Below are 19,420 nucleotides of genomic sequence, written 5' to 3'. Positions count from 1 at the left end.
TGTTCCTGTAGTATAAGGTGTGTGATCTCATGTCATTATATCAGTGATGTCATCAGCAGGGGGCGGGGCTGTGACTACCTCTCAGACAGGATATACAGGCAGGTTGTCAGCAGTAATAGATGTTCCTGTAGTATCAGGTGTGTGATCTCATGTCAGTATATCAGTGATGTCATCAGCGGGGGGCGGGGCTGTGACAACCTCTCAGACAGGATATACAGGCAGGTTGTCAGCAGTAATAGATGTTCCTGTAGTATAAGGTGTGTGGATCACATTTCATTATATCAGTGATGTCATCAGCAGGGGGCGGGGCTGTGACAACCTCTCAGGCAGGTTGTCAGCAGTAATAGATGCTCCTGTAGTACCAGGTGATCTCATGTAATATGTGAATATAATAATAACTACATATTCTTATATTTTGTGTCTATAAACTCCAGGATTAGACTTTACGTTGGAGGCAGAGTTTGCCTCGTGCCTCGCCAATGTCCGTCCTGCATTATTCCCACAGTCAGTGGTGGGGGAGGCGCGGAGCCTAGAACTGCAGTAACAGGAGGTAGCGCAGCCGGGCTTGGCTCTCCTTGTACACCAGGTACTCGCTCTGGGAGAAGTACGAGTCCTTGAACTTTGTCACGTTGATTGGTTTTCCTTGGGGCACAGTGATCTTCCTGCCGTCCAGCGTCAGCTCGCGGTCCCGGGACGGATCTGTGGGCAGAGGCGAAATAAAATCAGAGGGAGTGATAATCTGCAGAGCGCGACCAGAGGAGGCTCCAAGGAGACCAGGAGTTTACCAGAGAAACGCCAAAATGTTCATTGTGCACATAAAAGTATCTGACAGAAGTGAGTGCGCCCCTATATGCAGTATCTGCCAGAAGTCAGTACACCCCCATATACAGTATCTGCCAGAAGTGAGTGCACCCCTATATACAGTATCTGCCAGAAGTGAGTGCACCCCTATATACAGTATCTGACAGAAGTCAGTGCACCCCTATATACAGTATCTGACAGAAGTCAGTGCACCCCTATATACAGTATCTGACAGAAGTCAGTGCACCCCTATATACAGTATCTGACAGAAGTCAGTGCACCCCTATATACAGTATCTGACAGAAGTCAGTGCACCCCTATATACAGTATCTGACACAAGTGAGTGCACCCCTATATACAGTATCACATAGAAGTGAGTGCACCCCTATATACAGTATCTGACACAAGTGAGTGCACCCCTATATACAGTATCTGACACAAGTCAGTGCACCCCTATATACAGTATCTGACAGAAGTCAGTGCACCCCTATATACAGTATCTGACACAAGTAAGTGCACCCCTATATACAGTATCTGACACAAGTGAGTGCACCCCTATATACAGTATCACACAGAAGTGAGTGCACCCCTATATACAGTATCACACAGAAGTGAGTGCACCCCTATATACAGTATCTGACACAAGTGAGTGCACCCCTATATACAGTATCTGACACAAGTGAGTGCACCCCTATATACAGTATCACACAGAAGTGCATACACCCCTATATACAGTATCACACAGAAGTGCATACACCCCTATATACAGTATCACACAGAAGTAAGTGCACCCCTATATACAGTATCACACAGAAGTAAGTGCACCCCTGACATTTTTGTACATATTATCTTTTCATCTGACACTTTGATACAATGTAAAGCAGTGGGTGTGCAGCTTGTGTAACAGTGTAAATTGGGCGTGCCCTCAAAATACCTGATCACAGCCATTAATGTCTAAACCGCTGGCAACAAAAGTGAGTGCACCCCAAAGTGAGAATGTCCAAATAGCCATTTTCCTCCCCGGTGTCATGTGACTCGTTACTGTTACAAGGTCTCAGGTGTGAATGGCGGCAGGTGCGGTATATTTGGTGTTATCGCTCTCGCACTGGTCACTGGACGTTCAGCTCCTCATGGTAAAGAACTCTCCGAGGATCTGAAGAAAAGGCTCCTTCCGCTACATAAAGATGGCCGACACCCTGACTACTGTACATTGTATCAAAGGGTCAGAACTTCAGTGCTGTCCCAGGAAAAGATAGAAGAAAAGATTTACAAAAATGTCAGAGCTGCACTCACTATTCTGCTGGTGCAGTCACTGTGTACATACATTACTTATCCTGTACTGATCCTGAGTTACATCCTGTATTATACTCCAGAGCTGCACTCACTATTCTGCTGGTGCAGTCACTGTGTACATACATTACTTATCCTGTACTGATCCTGAGTTACATCCTGTATTATACTCCAGAGCTGCACTCACTATTCTGCTGGTGCAGTCACTGTGTACATACATTACTTATCCTGTACTGATCCTGAGTTACATCCTGTATTATACTCCAGAGCTGCACTCACTATTCTGCTGGTGCCGTCACTGTGCACATACATTACTTATCCTGTGTTACATCCTGTATTATACTCCAGAGCTGCACTCACTATTCTGCTGGTGCAGTCACTGTGTACATACATTACTTATCCTGTATTATACTCCAGAGCTGCACTCACTATTCTGCTGGTGCAGTCACTGTGTACATACATTATCTATCCTGTACTGATCCTGAGTTACATCCTGTATTATACCCCAGAGCTGCACTCACTATTCTGCTGGTGCAGTCACTGTGTACATACATTACTTATCCTGTACTGATCCTGAGTTACATCCTGTATTATACTCCAGAGCTGCACTCACTATTCTGCTGGTGCAGTCACTGTGTACATACATTACTTATCCTGTACTGATCCTCAGTTACATCCTGTATTATACTCCAGAGCTGCACTCACTATTCTGCTGGTGCAGTCACTGTGTACATACATTACTCATACTGTACTGACCCTGAGTTACATCCTGTATTATACTCCAGAGCTGCACTCACTATTCTGCTGGTGTAGTCACTGTGTACATACATTACTTATCCTGTACTGATCCTGTATTATACTCCAGAGCTGCACTCACTATTCTGCTGGTGCAGTCACTGTGTATATACATTACTTATCCTGTACTGATCCTGAGTTACATCCTGTATTATACTCCAGAGCTGCACTCACTATTCTGCTGGTGCAGTCACTGTGTACATACATTACTTATCCTGTACTGATCCGGAGTTACATCCTGTATTATACTCCAGAGCTGCGCTCACTATTCTGCTGGTGCAGTCACTGTGTACACTCTGGAGTGAGACGGTGCCTGTGGGCAGATTATGTGGATGCATTAGTGGATAGTAAGCGTCCTGTGAGTGCCGCACCTGGCTCGGTGCTTCCGCGCGCCACCACGCTGTCATATCCCTTCGGAGCAGTTTTCAAAGAGGGGTTATCCTGTGTGATGTGATGCTCCGTCCCTAAAGCCACTTCATTCAAGAACATGATTCCAAGACCGCTGGTGGTGCTGCGGACTGCAGAGAGAAGAAAACATCTGTACTGGGGCGAGGTGCAAAGATAGCGGGGGGAGGATATTCTGGTATGTAGGGGCAGTATACAGTGTTTTATAAATAGGGGGCAGTATATTATTTTAGTACATAGGGACAGCAGTATACTTTGTACTTGAGGTAATATCATTATGCACATAGGGGCAGTATAAATATGTTGGGGGTCATTTATTAGGACGCTGGTCTTAATAAGCCCCTGCACTGGCGGTGGATCCACTGGCGGTGTAAATGTAAGAAGCCTCCCTGCTTCCGAGCGGTCTTACATTTACACCATTTTCTACACCTAAACCAGGAGTAGCAAACGGTACCTGAGACGGGTGTGCCGCCCCTCCGCTTCCCCGCTCACGTCACACCCTCTTTTAGACCTGGGATGAGCGGGAAAAGTTGCAGATTGTGCCGCAATGTACGCCAGAAACATGTCTATATAAGCGTATTTCTGATTCCGTAACTCCCTTTGTACACAGGGGGCAGCATTATATTTGAGGGTAGAACTATATTTGTGTACTTAGGGGCAATGTTATATTCTGGCACACAGGGGGCAGCGTTATATTCTGGCACACAGGGGGCAGTGTTATATTCTGGCACACAGGGGGCAGCGTTATATTCTGGCACACAGGGGGCAGCGTTATATTCTGGCACACAGGGGGCAGCGTTATATTCTGGCACACAGGGGGCAGCGTTATATTCTGGCACACAGGGGGCAGTGTTATATTCTGGCACACAGGGGGCAGCGTTATATTCTGGCACACAGGGGGCAGCGTTATATTCTGGCACACAGGGGGCAGCGTTATATTCTGGCACACAGGGGGCAGCGTTATATTCTGGCACACAGGGGGCAGCGTTATATTCTGGCACACAGGGGGCAGTGTTATATTCTGGCACACAGGGGGCAGCGTTATATTCTGGCACACAGGGGGCAGTGTTATATTCTGGCACACAGGGGGCAGCGTTATATTCTGGCACACAGGGGGCAGTGTTATATTCTGGCACACAGGGGGCAGTGTTATATTCTGGCACACAGGGGGCAGTGTTATATTCTGGCACACAGGGGGCAGCGTTATATTCTGGCACACAGGGGGCAGTGTTATATTCTGGCACACAGGGGGCAGCGTTATATTCTGGCACACAGGGGGCAGTGTTATATTCTGGCACACAGGGGGCAGCGTTATATTCTGGCACACAGGGGGCAGCGTTATATTCTGGCACACAGGGGGCAGCGTTATATTCTGGCACACAGGGGGCAGTGTTATATTCTGGCACACAGGGGGCAGTGTTATATTCTGGCACACAGGGGGCAGTGTTATATTCTGGCACACAGGGGGCAGTGTTATATTCTGGCACACAGGGGGCAGTGTTATATTCTGGCACACAGGGGGCAGTGTTATATTCTGGCACACAGGGGGCAGCGTTATATTCTGGCACACAGGGGGCAGCGTTATATTCTGGCACACAGGGGGCAGTGTTAGATTCTGGCACACAGGGGGCAGTATTATATTCTGGCACACCGGGGGCAGTGTTATATTCTGGCACACAGGGGGCAGTGTTGTATTCTGGCACACCGGGGGCAGTATTATATTCTGGCACACAGGGGGCAGTATTAGATTCTGGCACACAGGGGGCAGTATTAGATTCTGGCACACAGGGGGCAGTGTTATATTCTGGCACACAGGGGGCAGTGTTATATTCTGGCACACAGGGGGCAGTGTTATATTCTGGCACACAGGGGGCAGTATTAGATTCTGGCACACAGGGGGCAGTATTAGATTCTGCCACACAGGGGGCAGTATTAGATTCTGGCACACAGGGGGCAGTATTAGATTCTGGCACACAGGGGGCAGTATTATATTCTGGCACACAGGGGGCAGTATTAGATTCTGGCACACAGGGGGCAGTGTTATATTCTGGCACACAGGGGGCAGCACTATATTCTGGCACACAGGGGGCAGTGTTATATTCTGGCACACAGGGGGCAGTGTTATATTCTGGCACACAGGGGGCAGTGTTATATTCTGGCACACAGGGGGCAGTATTATATTCTGGCACACAGGGGGCAGTGTTGTCTGTCTGTCCATGTTGCCACGCTCAGCACCAGTAATCTGAGTCCTGCCCTGTTTCATTCTCCATCGAGGGGCTTGGGATCCTCGTACTAGTGACTGATGGGGGTCCTGTGGGGAGGTGATAAATGTTGACTTTATCTAATATTTTATTTTTCTTGCCCTTACCGTATCCGGCAGATTTGCTGTTCTCAGAAGCAAAATATATCCCTCTGCCCACACGTCCCCCTGAGTGCGGCATTATGCGCAGGCCACTTTTCAAAATAGCAGCCACCACGGCCACGTTGGTGCCATGCCACAGCAAGCGGCGGTTATCGATGTCCTTATGGGCGCTGAGTCGTTCTTCCTGGGGCAGGAGACACAGAGGTCAGAGGTCACAGCTGAACGTTACATGATATCTGGACATAGAGCAGTACAATGCGTCGTCGCTGCCACCTAGTGGTCGCGAAGGGTCTTACTCACCCAGGTCATGGTATTTTCTCTTGAAGACGGTTTGCTGGTCATCCGCCTGGATTTCTCAATTAGAATGACTTCTACACCAGTATTTAATGCTGGAGATTCCTTTTACAAGTCATTCTAGTTGAGACGAGCAGCGAAATGTCAGAGACTACAAGGCGTCCAGCTGCTATGACTTATTACTATGGATATACTGCCACCTAGTGGCTGATTGATGCTCTGCACCGTTAGGGTTTCTGTTCATTTTGCAGGATTAGGTGACACATAGTAAAAGCTGAGAGTAATTCACATTGGCCTCCAGCGGAGATGCTGCCATATAGCGCCACACACACGTCTACCATCCATATCAGCCCAGCCCCGCAGGAGTGAGGATGATCACGGTTCACCGCGCTGCACTGTTTTCTATAGGAGTCTGTGTCTAGATGAATCGTGTCACACCCCACACACCTGGGGTCCTATGGTGGCCAAGCGCAGTCACAGCGGGAGGGGGGGGGGGGGTTGGCGCATTCTCCACAGGACACGGTGTTCTACGACTGACCTCGCCCTCTCGGTCTACACGCCAGGCACTCAGGATTTTCAGCGGACGGTAGGTGGGTCCTGTGCACTTTACATAGGTGTCGATGATCTGGAACAGACATTAAAGGTGATTGAGATTATTATTATTAATTATAAAAGCGCCATTCATTTCATGCCGCTATACATATGAATGAAACATCTGATGACAAAGATGTCAATTCCTTTGGGTAATAAGTTTGTGCTTCTGCTTTACACTGCAGCTCTGCTCTATTAGGACAAAGCTATGATCAGTGACTTCAGCTTAGCTGCATTGTCTTTTGGAGTCTGAAATCCAACTCCTGCTTTACAGTGCAGCACTGCTCCATTAGAACAAACCAATAATAAGTGACTTTAGCTGCTCTGTCCATTTCCATGTGATGATCCCTATGCTTTACACTGCAGCACTGGTTGCTAGGTATTAGCCATCCAACTGGGAAGTCAGAGGGAGGAGATGTGACCATAGCTGGGGCTCACCTGGTGTTCTTCAGACTTTGGGTCCAGGAGGCTGAGCTGACACTTGAGGAGCTGGTAGTCGATGTCCAGGGGGTGGGGGACCTCGGCCAGGTCCACCTCCTGCTTAACCTTGTCTGCTTGGAGGGTCTGCGCCAGCTCAATGTCTGCAAGGACCTGATGGAAGGAACCAGAAGGAAGAGATAAGAAGGCGCTCCGCACCCCGAGACAAGGGGGGCATAAAGAATCAGGGCGATGCCCCTCATCACTGGCGTGGGGCCATTAACCCAGTACAGGGAGGTCATAGAACGGTGTCTAAGGGGGCCCCCCTCTGTTAGCACAGGGGCCACAGTATACAGAGCGGCCCCCCACTATGTCACCTAGTTATTAGAGGTTCTGCTCAATAAAAGGTCACTAAAAAGGGGGTGGAGCTGTGACAACAATTTCATAGAAGGGGAGTGGCTGGCTGTGGGGCATAGGGCACAGGGTGATGCTTGGTACCAGTAGCATGTCCTTCTTGGCTTGTAAGACCTCCAGGCTGTCGATGACGGGGGGCGTCAGGCGTCCAAAGTTGTGGGGGATGATGGTGTAGAAGCGCGAAGACAACTCGCTGAGCTCACTCTTCTTCGCCTTCCTGTCCAGCGCGGCCTGCAGCTCTTCTAAAGCATCGAAGCCCTTCGCTATCTGCGCTTTACTCAACTTCCCCAATGGCATCTTCTTTATATCTGAAAGACAAAGACCATTACTGCAGGTATAAGGGGTGCACTCATCGCTGCAGCAGGGGGTGCACTCATCGCTGCAGCAGGGGGTGCACTCATCGCTGCAGCAGGGGGTGCACTCATCGCTGCAGCAGGGGGTGCACTCATCACTGCAGCAGGGGGTGCACTCATCGCTGCAGCAGGGGTGCACTCATCGCTGCAGCAGGGGGTGCACTCATCACTGCAGCAGGGGGTGCACTCATCACTGGAGCAGGGGATGCACTCATCACTGCGTAAGGGGGTGCACTCATCACTGCAGGTGTAAGGGGGTGCACTCATCACTGCAGGTGTAAGGGGGTGCACTCATCACTGCAGCAGGGGGTGCACTCATCACTGCAGGGGTAAGGGGGTGCACTCATCACTGGAGCAGGGGATGCACTCATCACTGCGTAAGGGGGTGCACTCATCACTGCAGGTGTAAGGGGGTGCACTCATCACTGCAGGTGTAAGGGGGTGCACTCATCACTGCAGGTGTAAGGGGGTGCACTCATCACTGCAGCAGGGGGTGCACTCATCACTGCAGGGGTAAGGGGGTGCACTCATCACTGCAGGGGTAAGGGGGTGCACTCATCACTGCAGGGGTAAGGGGGTGCACTCATCACTGCAGGGGTAAGGGGGTGCACTCATCACTGCAGGTGTAAGGGGGTGCACTGATCACTGCAGGTGTAAGGGGGTGCACTCATCACTGCAGGTGTAAGGGGGTGCACTCATCACTGCAGGTGTAAGGGGGTGCACTCATCACTGCAGGTGTAAGGGGGTGCACTCATCACTGCAGCAGGGGGTGCACTCATCACTGCAGCAGGGGGTGCACTCATCACTGCAGGGGTAAGGGGGTGCACTCATCACTGCAGGGGTAAGGGGGTGCACTCATCACTGCAGGGGTAAGGGGGTGCACTCATCACTGCAGGGGTAAGGGGGTGCACTCATCACTGCAGGTGTAAGGGGGTGCACTGATCACTGCAGGTGTAAGGGGGTGCACTCATCACTGCAGGTGTAAGGGGGTGCACTCATCACTGCCAGAATCCTCTGCTTTGAATGTAAATCTGCAATGTTACTTGTTGCCACAAAATGGCACGGCAGCAACGCAGACAGGAAGCGATTTATAGTCCGTGGCTGAGACCACGCGGAGGCCCTGGGTACCCGATACAGCAGACTGCGGGCCCCGAGGAGGCGGCCCAAATATAGGAATTCACAGCGTTAGGCCTCAGGAGCCTTTTACATTAGATTATTGCTAACGAGCGCTCATAGTAACGATCCGGCGGTGTAAATGCACTGCCAATACCCGATACTCAGTGGCGCTATACCGATACCTAGATTCATGGTCTGCATGGCGTCCTTAAACATGTCACTACTGAATATCAGAGACATCAGGTCTTGGGTGGGTTTGTCCAGAGAGCAGGGCCGGACCTTCTTACACACTCCGTCTACGGTGTCCACCTGTGGAAGATAAGCGGCAGGTACTCATGAGTACTCAGAGAGGGAAGATCTCAAGTCTCCAGGTGGGGGATGGGCGGGGACTGCTGTCATTTCTACCCACACCAGGGAGGGCGGCAGAGCGCCCCCAGAGGCCAGGAACTGCATGAACATCTACCCACACCAGGGAGGGCGGCAGAGCGCCCCCAGAGGCCAGGAACTGCATGAACATCTACCCACACCAGGGAGGGCGGCGGAGCGCCCCCAGAGGCCAGGAACTGCATGAACATCTACCCACACCAGGGAGGGCGGCAGAGCGCCCCCAGAGGCCAGGAACTGCATGAACATCTACCCACACCAGGGAGAGCGGCAGAGCGCCCCCAGAGGCCAGGAACTGCATGAACATCTACCCACACCAGGGAGGGCGGCGGAGCGCCCCCAGAGGCCAGGAACTGCATGAACATCTACCCACACCAGGGAGGGCGGCAGAGCGCCCCCAGAGGCCAGGAACTGCATGAACACCCTAGTGTCAGGGTCCAGCTACACGCCGCCATGCGTCTTCAGACATTTTTTATAGCGATAGTCAATGGTGTCTCAGTGCGACTGCGATGTGATAGTTGCAAAAAAAAAAAAAAATTGCAAAAAAATTTTTCTACAAAAATCTGCGGCAGCGTGTCGCATTGCGCCACCATCATCAGAAAAAATCTCGCATGACATTGCTGCGACAAATGTCACCGTGTAGCTGGACCCCAAGGACACATTCACACTGGCCATCCGGGCGTTTAATAATGGCTGTTAAAAACGGGCATAAAAAATTTGATGATTTTCATGGCCTTTTTTTTTATAAAATCCCAACCCCTGCAGTATATATAAGGCCCCCCCTTAGTGGCCCCCGGCAGTAATAATGTCCCCCATGGGGGCTCCTATGTTCCCCACAGAGGTCCTCGCGCATGCAAGGGCCTAAAGTGGGTACATTTTTTTAACCCCTAAAGGGCCATTTTGCACTAGTGACCACTCCTGTCTAAACGGACGTTAAAAATGGCCAAAAACAATGTCCTATTTTTTGACGGCTGCCATTCACCGACTTAAAAAAAAACGGCTACGTGAATGGTCTTCAATTTGTTCTAAACATGGCAGTGCGACTTTCGTGTGAATGACGCCTATGGCAGCACAGATCCTTCCCCGGGTTCAATAAACTTCCAAGCGGCATGTGTGCTCCAGCGCCATTTTCCAGGTAAAACCCTTCATTTGACATATTAAAGACGTCCTCCTGCTGACGCATTTCACGGCTCTTACTCATAACTATGACGCGCTATACACGAAATGCGTCAGCAGGAGGACGTGTGTTTCATGGCGCTGGCACACACGTGAAGCAGGACGGTCGACTCCTGAACGGAGCTCTCCTTTACGCCGGCTTCGCCGCTCACCTTGACCACGGCCTCGCCGGTCTCTTCCTCATCGTCGTCGTGCTCTACCTCAATCATCGTGTACTTTCCGGCATGTGCAGTGAAGTTCTCTCTGTCCGACCAGTTGTTCTTTGTTTTATCTTTAAACTTCTTCTCAAAGTCTTTCTTGGCAGAATCCAGACCAGCAAAACTGCTTAACTTGCTCTGACCCCCCTCCCCCTGCAGAGCAGAAATCAGAGAGCGCCACTCAGTGGAGGAGGAGGCTCATTACAGGAAAGGCTTATAGCCCCAAGGAAGGGGGTTGTGTGAGATACAGACCCTTCTAGCTATTATCAGGATGCCTGTACCCACTGCAGAAAGCTAGCAGACCTGCATCCTGAGAGCTAGCCAGCAGAATTATAAATGCAGCTGTGCAGCCTGGAGAAGACTACAATATGTGGCTGCAGACAGTATAAGGAAAGAAAGGTGCAGGACCAGAAGGGGAAATCTGTGGTATGTGAAGACCTGCACCCTGAGAGCTAACAGTAACCGGCAGAATTATAAATGCAGCTCCTGAAGCGGAGTAGAAGCGTTTTGTGCTCTTACCACCCGGCCCCAGCGGTTCCAGCAGTAGTAGGTGTTTTTTCTGTCGGGGCTGTGAATGAGCTGGATGATGTAGAACTTGTTGTTGTTGTTTCCGATGTTGGTCTGGTTTAGCATACAGTCATAATCCTCGTAGACCTGACAACATGAAGACAGTGAATGGCTCGATACTCAGTCCGCAACTCGGTTGTCACCTCCTACGCTACAGACATGGCCATGTGCAGGACTATGGGTGGAGGTTTCGAAAAAGCCTCAAACCCGGCCCAGTCTGACTTTTCAAGGAGCAATAGAACAACGCGTTTTGGGGGAACCAAGGCCCCTTCATCAGGTTTAGAATCTTTTGGGCCGGCTTTTTAGAAACCTCTACCTGAATATCTCCTTGTGGGTATGGGCACCTCCAACCAAAGGAGACGTTCCCCGCGGCAGCAGCGCGCCCCATGACGATACGTCCTATTCTTACAAGCTTAGAATACGGGTAGTGCCTGTTCGTAGCACAACCTTGTAAGGTGAGCCTCCACTTGCACTTTATATATATAATTATATTGTGCGCTCTTTCCTGGCTTCCCTGCATCCAGCCACGATGCACAGGACGATCGGCCACTGTCCATTACCCACCTGGTAGTTGGACTGTCCGCTCAGCGAGCAGGCCGAGTCTATCTTCACCTTTCCCTTCTTCCCTGTCGCGGCTTTAAGGGCCTGGACAGCGCTTTGGAAACGGTCTGGAGCCTCAATGGCCTCTTCCTGCGCCTCCTCCTTGATCTCCTCCTTCACCTTGGCTCGCTTCCCCTTGCTGGAGCCCTTGGCTCGAGCCACCGCCGCCGCTGCTTTTCTCTTTGGAGCCATCCTGTGACCGCAGGTGAGGGCAGATTATATTCCATAGATTATAACTTATTTTATAACATTCTAAAGTTTTGTCAAAACATTTCAAGGTACTTCACCATCCCTTTAAGGCTACATGCACACGACCGTTCAGTTTTTTTGCGGATCCGCAAAAAACGGAAGCCGCCTGTGTGCCTTCTGCAATTTGCGGCCCATTGTAGAAATGCCTATTGTTGTTCGCAAAACAGACAAGAATAGGACATGTTATATTTTTTTTGCGGGGCCACGGAACGGAGCAATGGATGTGGACAGCACACGGAGCGCTGTCCGCATCTTTTTTCGGTCCCATTGAAGTAAATGGGTCCACACCCGAGCCACAAAAACTGCAGCTCGGACCAGAACTACGTGTCTAATTCACTGAAATCTGCTCCTCCTGCGCTGTTAGTGCGCACTCACATGCTGCAGCTGCATTCACCCGGCTGGGGCCTGCAGAAACCCACGTGTGTGCTGCACAAATGAATGGCACTGATTTTCAGTTGCGTGTGACGCACCCTAGCTTGCTGCCTCGATCCATGAAATGATGCCCCCAAATGTGCAAAACTGGCGAGGAGGTGGCAGGCTGTACAGTGATGGAATCGTTATACTAATGAATGGTTTCCTGTCTGCAGCCCCGCATACCGCCATTCATTGCAGTAGGGTACGGAGATCACGGCACTAGGACCCTGGAGCCTCCAGATGTGCAGGCCTAGGGGTCCAAAGGCAGCCCCAGCCCCAGATAAGGAGTCCTCTCCGGGGAAGAGACTGTTCTCTGGTCTGCGGTAGCTTCCTCCCCCGCACATCACACAGACGAGGCGCACCGCCCCCATGCTGCACCTGTTGCCACCAACACACCAGGTCACATGACCGGCTGTCACTCCCAGCCCACCTGTCAGCGCTGCGGCCGGCACACCTAAAACCTTTGTCCGCAGCGATGATGACACCTGCCTGCAGGAGTATATGTACCTCCCGGCGTGATTGTGAGGAAGGCGAGGCCACCTGTCACTACCTGCAGCTATATGGCGGCATACTAATATACTAGGCTCAGTCCTGCTGACGCCACCTGTACGGATGTGGTGGGCTCAGTCCTGCTCGCCCCTCAGTACCCGTAGTACAGTGGTCGCAGACATAGGGCCAGATTTATCATTAGCTCAAGTCAGAATAATGCAGTGAAAAAGTCGCAAATTTTTGCACAATCACTAAAACTGCGCAAAAATTGGCTCTGCGCTATGCTCGCCACTTTTCTGAAAGTGGGCGTGTTTTCTTATGTAAATAATTCTCTAGACAGATTTACTATTGCGAATATTTAAAAAGTCGCAAATTGGAACATGCGACTTTTCCGTAAAGACGTGCGACTTTTGTAAAGCTGCTTACTGACGGATAAACTGCTACCGTCAAACCACGTTTATCACAGTCTTAAAGGGCCGGTGATAAATCTGACTTTAGCCCCACGTGACAGTGGAGGGAGCGCTCAGAGGAATGAGACCTCTGGCCCATAATCCTCAGCTGCGATGAGTCATTTGACCAGAATCTGAACCGGGGAAATTCCCAAATAACCGGCAACCTCAGGCCACGTGCACAGGAGAGCCCCCCCCCCCCCCCCATACCACTGCGCTGGAGGCTCCTGCCGGAATAACGGGGGTCCTCAGCCCCTAGAACTACAAGTCCCAGGATGACCTGCCTACCTCTCCTGTCATCATGACCAGTACGGGCGGCCTTCCTCTGCACCCCTGATGACATAGATCTGGTAGGGCAGGCTGGGACTTGTAGTTCCACGCTGCTTGGAAAAGTTTGAGGTAGATAAGTATCTGCAGTTAGAACCTGCCCCTATACATTGTATCCACAGGTTCACTTACCTGCTGACAGGTGAAAGGACTCACTGGCCTGCAGCAGCGACTGCACTCAGCTGGGCAAGTCAGAGCAAGCCTGGCCTTCTCCTGCTCCTCCTCCTCCCCGCGCTGTCATCTCCCCGAGCCGCTCTCCACCTACTGGGAGACGCACAGTCACATCAACAGTAGTTACTGGGCCACATACAATGGAAATGGAGTCACGAGGGGAGGGGGGTTTAAAGGGGCTTCTGGCTTCATACCAGTTCCCCTGACCACTATATAAGAGAGGTTCTGCAGCTTCTCTCTGGGCGGAATGTGCTGCACTGCGCTCCAGGATTCTGTCTTCAGAAAGTCACAAGTCAGGACTCCTGCAGCTTTTTGAGGTCACGTGTGCACAATGTTCATGATTTTTTTTTACCAGTTTTGAAAAGGAGATGGAAAGTAGTTGGGGTTCGCTACGGAAATGAGTCTCACTCCAGATTTATGACATAAAAGTCCCAAAACCCCTCCGGGAGGGAAGGAAAGGGGGGGGGGGGGGGGGGTCAGAAAACTGGGGGCAGCATTTCTAGACAAAAGTGTGAGGTTTAGGCTGGGTTCACACCTGAGCGTTTCTCAAACGCGCGTTTTAGTCGCGCATTTTTATGCGCGTTTTTTGTAATAGTAAACGCTTGTGTGATTGACTGCAGTGTCCTATGGCCACAAACGCGCGTCAAAACGCCCCAAAGAAGCTCAAGTACTTGATTATGCGTCAGGCGTTTTACAGCGCGATCGTACGCGCTGTAAAACGCCCAGGTGAGAACCATTCCCATAGGGAAGCATTGGTTTTCATGTGTTGAGCGTTTTACAGCGCATTTGAACGCGCTGTAAAACGCTCAGGTGTGAACCCAGCCTTAAAGATGAGCCACATAAATCACACCACGTGTGTGCCGACACCGACGCAAGGAAAACGGTTGTAACAAAGACTGTGGGGTCATTTATTATGTGTTATACGCTGATTTTTGCCAAGTTTAGGTCCCAGATTTTGATGCAAAGATGTTTTGCAACAAAATCTGTTCACGCCGGGGACGTGGCGTGGGCGGGAAAGAGAGTGGGCCCGTCTCATTCATCATTTTCCATGCCAGTTTATGGCGTGGAAAATGGCCTTAAACCACGCCAGCAAGCGAGCTGCGCCTCTACATAATGTTGCCGCATCCGCAAGCAGCACAGAGGGATTAAGACCGGCGTCTAAATCGCCATTCTAAATAAATGTCCCTGACTTTTTAAACCCTTATTTATTTTCCCTTTTCTCGCCTGCGCTGCCGGATGATTGGCCTAATTTATGATGGGTGAGGCATGCAGTGATAGCCAGTTCGCCTGCGAACATATGCGGGCTGCCATCTTTTTTCACAAGTCCGGCGAGGCACAGGTAAGCCCTTACCTGTGCTGCAAGCCGGTCTAAAAAACAAGTGCAGTCACCGGGAGCAGGCAGTTCCGAGAACAGCCCGATGAAGGCCCCCGGTGACCGCACTTGTTTTCAGACCGACTCGCGCACAGGCACAGTGATAGTTATATAAGTGATGAGAATGTCTGTACAGCGCTGTGGAATATGTCAGTGATATATAAGTGATGAGAATGTCTGGAAAGCGCTGTGGAATATGTCAGTGATATATAAGTGATGAGAATGTCTGTAAAGCTGTGGAATATGTCAGTGATATATAAGTGATGAGAATGTCTGTACAGCGCTGTGGAATATGTCAGTGATATATAAGTGATGGGAATGTCTGTACAGCGCTGTGGAATATGTCAGTGATATATAAGTGATGAGAATGTCTGTACAGCGCTGTGGAATATGTCAGTGATATATAAGTGATGGGAATGTCTGTACAGCGCTGTGGAATATGTCAGTGATATATAGTGATGAGAATGTCTGTACAGCGCTGTGGAATATGTCAGTGATATATAAGGGATGAGAATGTCTGTACAGCGCTGTGGAATATGTCAGTGATATATAAGTGATGGGAATGTCTGTACAGCGCTGTGGAATATGTCAGTGATATATAAGTGATGAGAATGTCTGCACAGCGCTGTGGAATATGTCAGTGATATATAAGTGATGAGAATGTCTGTACAGCGCTGTGGAATATGTCAGTGATATATAAGTGATGAGAATGTCCGTACAGTGATGTGGACTATGTCAGTGATATATAAGGGATAAGAATGTCTGTACAGCGCTGTGGAATATGTCAGTGATATCTAAGTGATGAGAATGTCTGTACAGCGCTGTGGAATATGTCAGTGATATATAGTGATGAGAATGTCTGTACAGCGCTGTGGAATATATCAGTGATATATAGTGATGAGAATGTCTGTACAGCGCTGTGGAATATGTCAGTGACATATAAGGGATGAGAATGTCTGTACAGTGCTGTGGAATATGTCAGTGATATATAAGTGATGAGAATGTCTGTACAGCGCTGTGGAATATGTCAGTGATATATAAGTGATGAGAATGTCTGTACAGCGCTGTGGAATATGTCAGTGATATATAAGTGATGAGAATGTCTGTACAGCGCTGTGGAATGTCAGTGATATATAAGTGATGAGAATGTCTGTACAGCGCTGTGGAATATGTCAGCGATATATAAGTGATGAGAATGTCTGTACAGCGCTGTGGAATATGTCAGTGATATATAGTGATGAGAATGTCTGTACAGCGCTGAGGAATATGTTAGTGATATAGAAGTGATTAGTATAATAGTAGTAGAGTACTATATGGATGTATCATTTGATTACTGGTCTGACCTGGTAACAAACATCTATACTCTACTCACAAAAGGTTTGGGATATTTGGCTTTTGGGTGAAATCTATGGAAAATGTATAAAGTTCCGGCTCCAGTGATATTGTGCGCTGCAGGGGTGATTTCCTCATCTTAGAAGCCGACCCCAGTGCTGGGTACACCGCCACAACATGTCAGTGTCTCAAGAACTTGTCATGGCCTTGAGCATCAATTACAGCTTATAATAAAACACCAAATGATGTAAAAGTCACCGCTGTGGGAATTCAAAACTTCTTCGGTGTCGCAGACCAACCGTGTGATGAGAGCAAAATCAAGGAAAAACAGCAGCTCCTCTCGTGTAGCTATGACGCGGACTTCCACCAGCGGACAATCTCTAACAAACGAGTCCCTCCTGTGGATTACAAAATTGCGCCGCACATAGTGAAGTTCCACCAATCTTAATCTCTTAGATGCTTTTTAATATACTCACAAGAGTAACTAAAATTCAGGCATTGAACAATAAAATCTGCAGCACCGCCCGACCCGGGTTTTGCCAGAACAGCTTCGTTGGGGGCGAATGTCCCACCCTTCCTAGGGCGTTCCCTTATACCACTGAGGGGGCCGGGTAGCACCCCCTTCCCTTATGTTCATACATTTAAAACCTTCTCCATAAAATTCCAATCATGTTTCTTGCACACAATTACAGATCATGATACAATGTAATCAATCACACACCTTCGGTAACGCGACCTCAACCCTAAACCCCACATTCACACTGCAGCAGGAACCCGCTATTCAATCCGACATGGTTTCAAATCAAAATCGACATTTAATCCGCTGGGCTGCAGTGAATCTGACCTGTGGACCCTCTCTACCTCTCTGCGGTTAATGTTACTACCCGGATCACCACCCCTCCAATTGTGGACCACCTTTTCCAAACCCACGAACCAAAGCCCTCTTGGGTCCTTATTATGACATCTTTTAAAGTGCATCGAGACCCTATGACTCTCCAGGACTGTTTTTATGTTGTTTATATGTTCTTGGAGCCGTGTTTTCCATTTCCCTAGTGTCCTCCCTCCATAGAAATGATTGCAGGGACACTGTAATAGATACTCACCCCACAAGGTCCACAGCTTATCTCTCCTTTAATATTATATTCTGTACCATTTTCTGTAGTCACCTTTTTATATTCCGACATTTCTTGTCCTCTTTGGAGCGGTTCCTGCAGACAATGCAGAAACCGCACCATGTGAACTGGTTTTTAGTTTCTTTTCGATAGGAATATAGCTCCAATGAGTTGCGTATATTAGGGGCCTTCCGATATAGGATGCTATAGGAAGGAACCAGCTGTCTCGTCTCCTGCTACCTATCCTAGGGGCTCGTAAGTTTTAGCAGGGCCTAGGTATCCGGCGTATGAGCATTTCCACCATCAGGATCTGCTCATACTGGCAGGAGTTAGGGAAAGGCCTAGGGATTACTAGGAGGTCACCATCCCTCTTCCTTAGCTTTTGAGGCCTAGACTGTTGTCTATTCCTTTTGTGTGTATCTGGTGTTCTCTCCTTCCCCATTACCCGTGACAATAACTGAAGACAGAAGGAGGTAATAACCAGTAATAGAACTGGTTACTGGTTATTACATGGCTCCAGTCACACTGATATAACCTATAACTGAGGACAGGGGGAGGTAATAACCAGTGAGCGCTCCCCCCACCAGTAATAGAACTGGTTACTGGTTATTACATGGCTCCAGTCACACTGATATAGCCTATAACTGAGGACAGGAGGAGGTAATGACCAGTAAGCTCTCCCCTCACCAGTAATAGAACTGGTTACTGGTTTTAAATGTATGAACATAAGGGAAGGGGTGTGCTACCCGGCTCCCTCAGTGGTATAAAGGAACGCCCAAGGAAGGGTGGGACATTCGCCCCAGATGAAGCTATTCTGGCGAAACCCGGCTCGGGCGGTGCTTCAGATTTTATTGTTCAATGCCTGAATTTTAGTTACTCTTGTGAGTATATTAAAAAGCATCTAAGAGATTAAGATTGGTGGAACTTCACTATGTGCGGCGCAATTTTGTAATCCACAGGAGGGACTCGTTTGATAGAGATTGCCCGCTGGTGGAAGTCCGTGTCATAGCTACACGAGAAGATCAATTACAGCTTGACAGTGACGTCTCCTGCTGTTCACAAGTCGTCTTATTGTCCTCTGAGGCATGGCATCCCACTCTTCTTGAAGGGCGGCCCTCAGGTCATTGAGGTTCCGGAGTACAGAGTTACGCGCCTCTACACGGCGACTCAGCTGATCCCATAGTATTTAAATGAGATTTATTGTGAAACAATCAAGGATTTGAGCAGCTCTCACCTGCCGAGGATTCCACTGTTATAGCACGGAACAACTCCGTCACCCGAATCAGGAGAAATACGAAGATATAAAAAGAGAGGTTCTGTCCAGCTTGTATTTATGGTAATCCAAAAGGCTCTTTATTCAATATTCAATATAAAATCCAGGTACAAGAATGAAGACTGACTCTGTATTCTTGTACCTGGATTTTATATTGAATATTGAATAAAGAGCCTTTTGGATTACCATAAATACAAGCTGGACAAAACCTCTCTTTTTAAATGAGATTGAGGTCTGGAGAAAGTGCAGGCCACACTATTTGAGGTCCCCCAGTCTCCAGCCGCCGTTCCCTAATGATGGACCTCCATGAGCTGGAGCATTGTCCTCCATGAAGATGACCTTAGGCCTGTGTTGTTCCTGCAGAGGTACAATGACTGGATTCATGGTCTTCAGGTAGTCTGGGCTGTTACTGGGCCATTCACAGTGTAGGGCAGTTCTGTACTGACGGGACCCACCTGCCCGCACTGTGA

At 49.3% G+C, this 19,420-nt stretch overlaps 1 protein-coding gene across 1 annotated transcript; it reads right to left on the bottom strand.

Annotated features, from left to right (window-relative positions):
• Positions 1-394: 394 nt before the first annotated feature.
• PARP3 (poly(ADP-ribose) polymerase family member 3) lies at positions 395-13,942 on the bottom strand. Its single transcript, XM_044301041.1, has 11 exons — positions 13,823-13,942; positions 11,727-11,955; positions 11,115-11,249; positions 10,551-10,748; positions 9,021-9,147; positions 7,454-7,677; positions 6,977-7,129; positions 6,486-6,572; positions 5,660-5,837; positions 3,258-3,404; positions 395-699 (listed from the first exon to the last, which is right to left on the bottom strand). The coding sequence occupies exons 2-11, from the start codon at positions 11,952-11,954 to the stop codon at positions 530-532; spliced, it is 1,647 nt and encodes a 548-aa protein (XP_044156976.1). The 5' UTR covers position 11,955; positions 13,823-13,942; the 3' UTR covers positions 395-529.
• Between the last annotated feature and the right edge of the window lie 5,478 nt (positions 13,943-19,420).

Source organism: Bufo gargarizans, chromosome 7, assembly GCF_014858855.1.
Source record: "Bufo gargarizans isolate SCDJY-AF-19 chromosome 7, ASM1485885v1, whole genome shotgun sequence".
NCBI lineage: Eukaryota > Metazoa > Chordata > Amphibia > Anura > Bufonidae > Bufo > Bufo gargarizans.
This window is presented reverse-complemented; position numbering and strand designations above follow the sequence as displayed.

Coding starts and splice junctions, on each gene's coding strand:
- PARP3 (XM_044301041.1), bottom strand. CDS start 11,954: ATGGCTCCAAAGAGAAAAGCAGCGGCGGCGGTGGCTCGAGCCAAGGGC. Junction 7,678..9,020: donor CATGCAGACCATGAATCTAG/GTATCGGTATAG, acceptor TTTGTCTTTCAG/ATATAAAGAAGATGCCATTG. Junction 5,838..6,485: donor GTGTAGACCGAGAGGGCGAG/GTCAGTCGTAGA, acceptor CTCCTGCCCCAG/GAAGAACGACTCAGCGCCCA.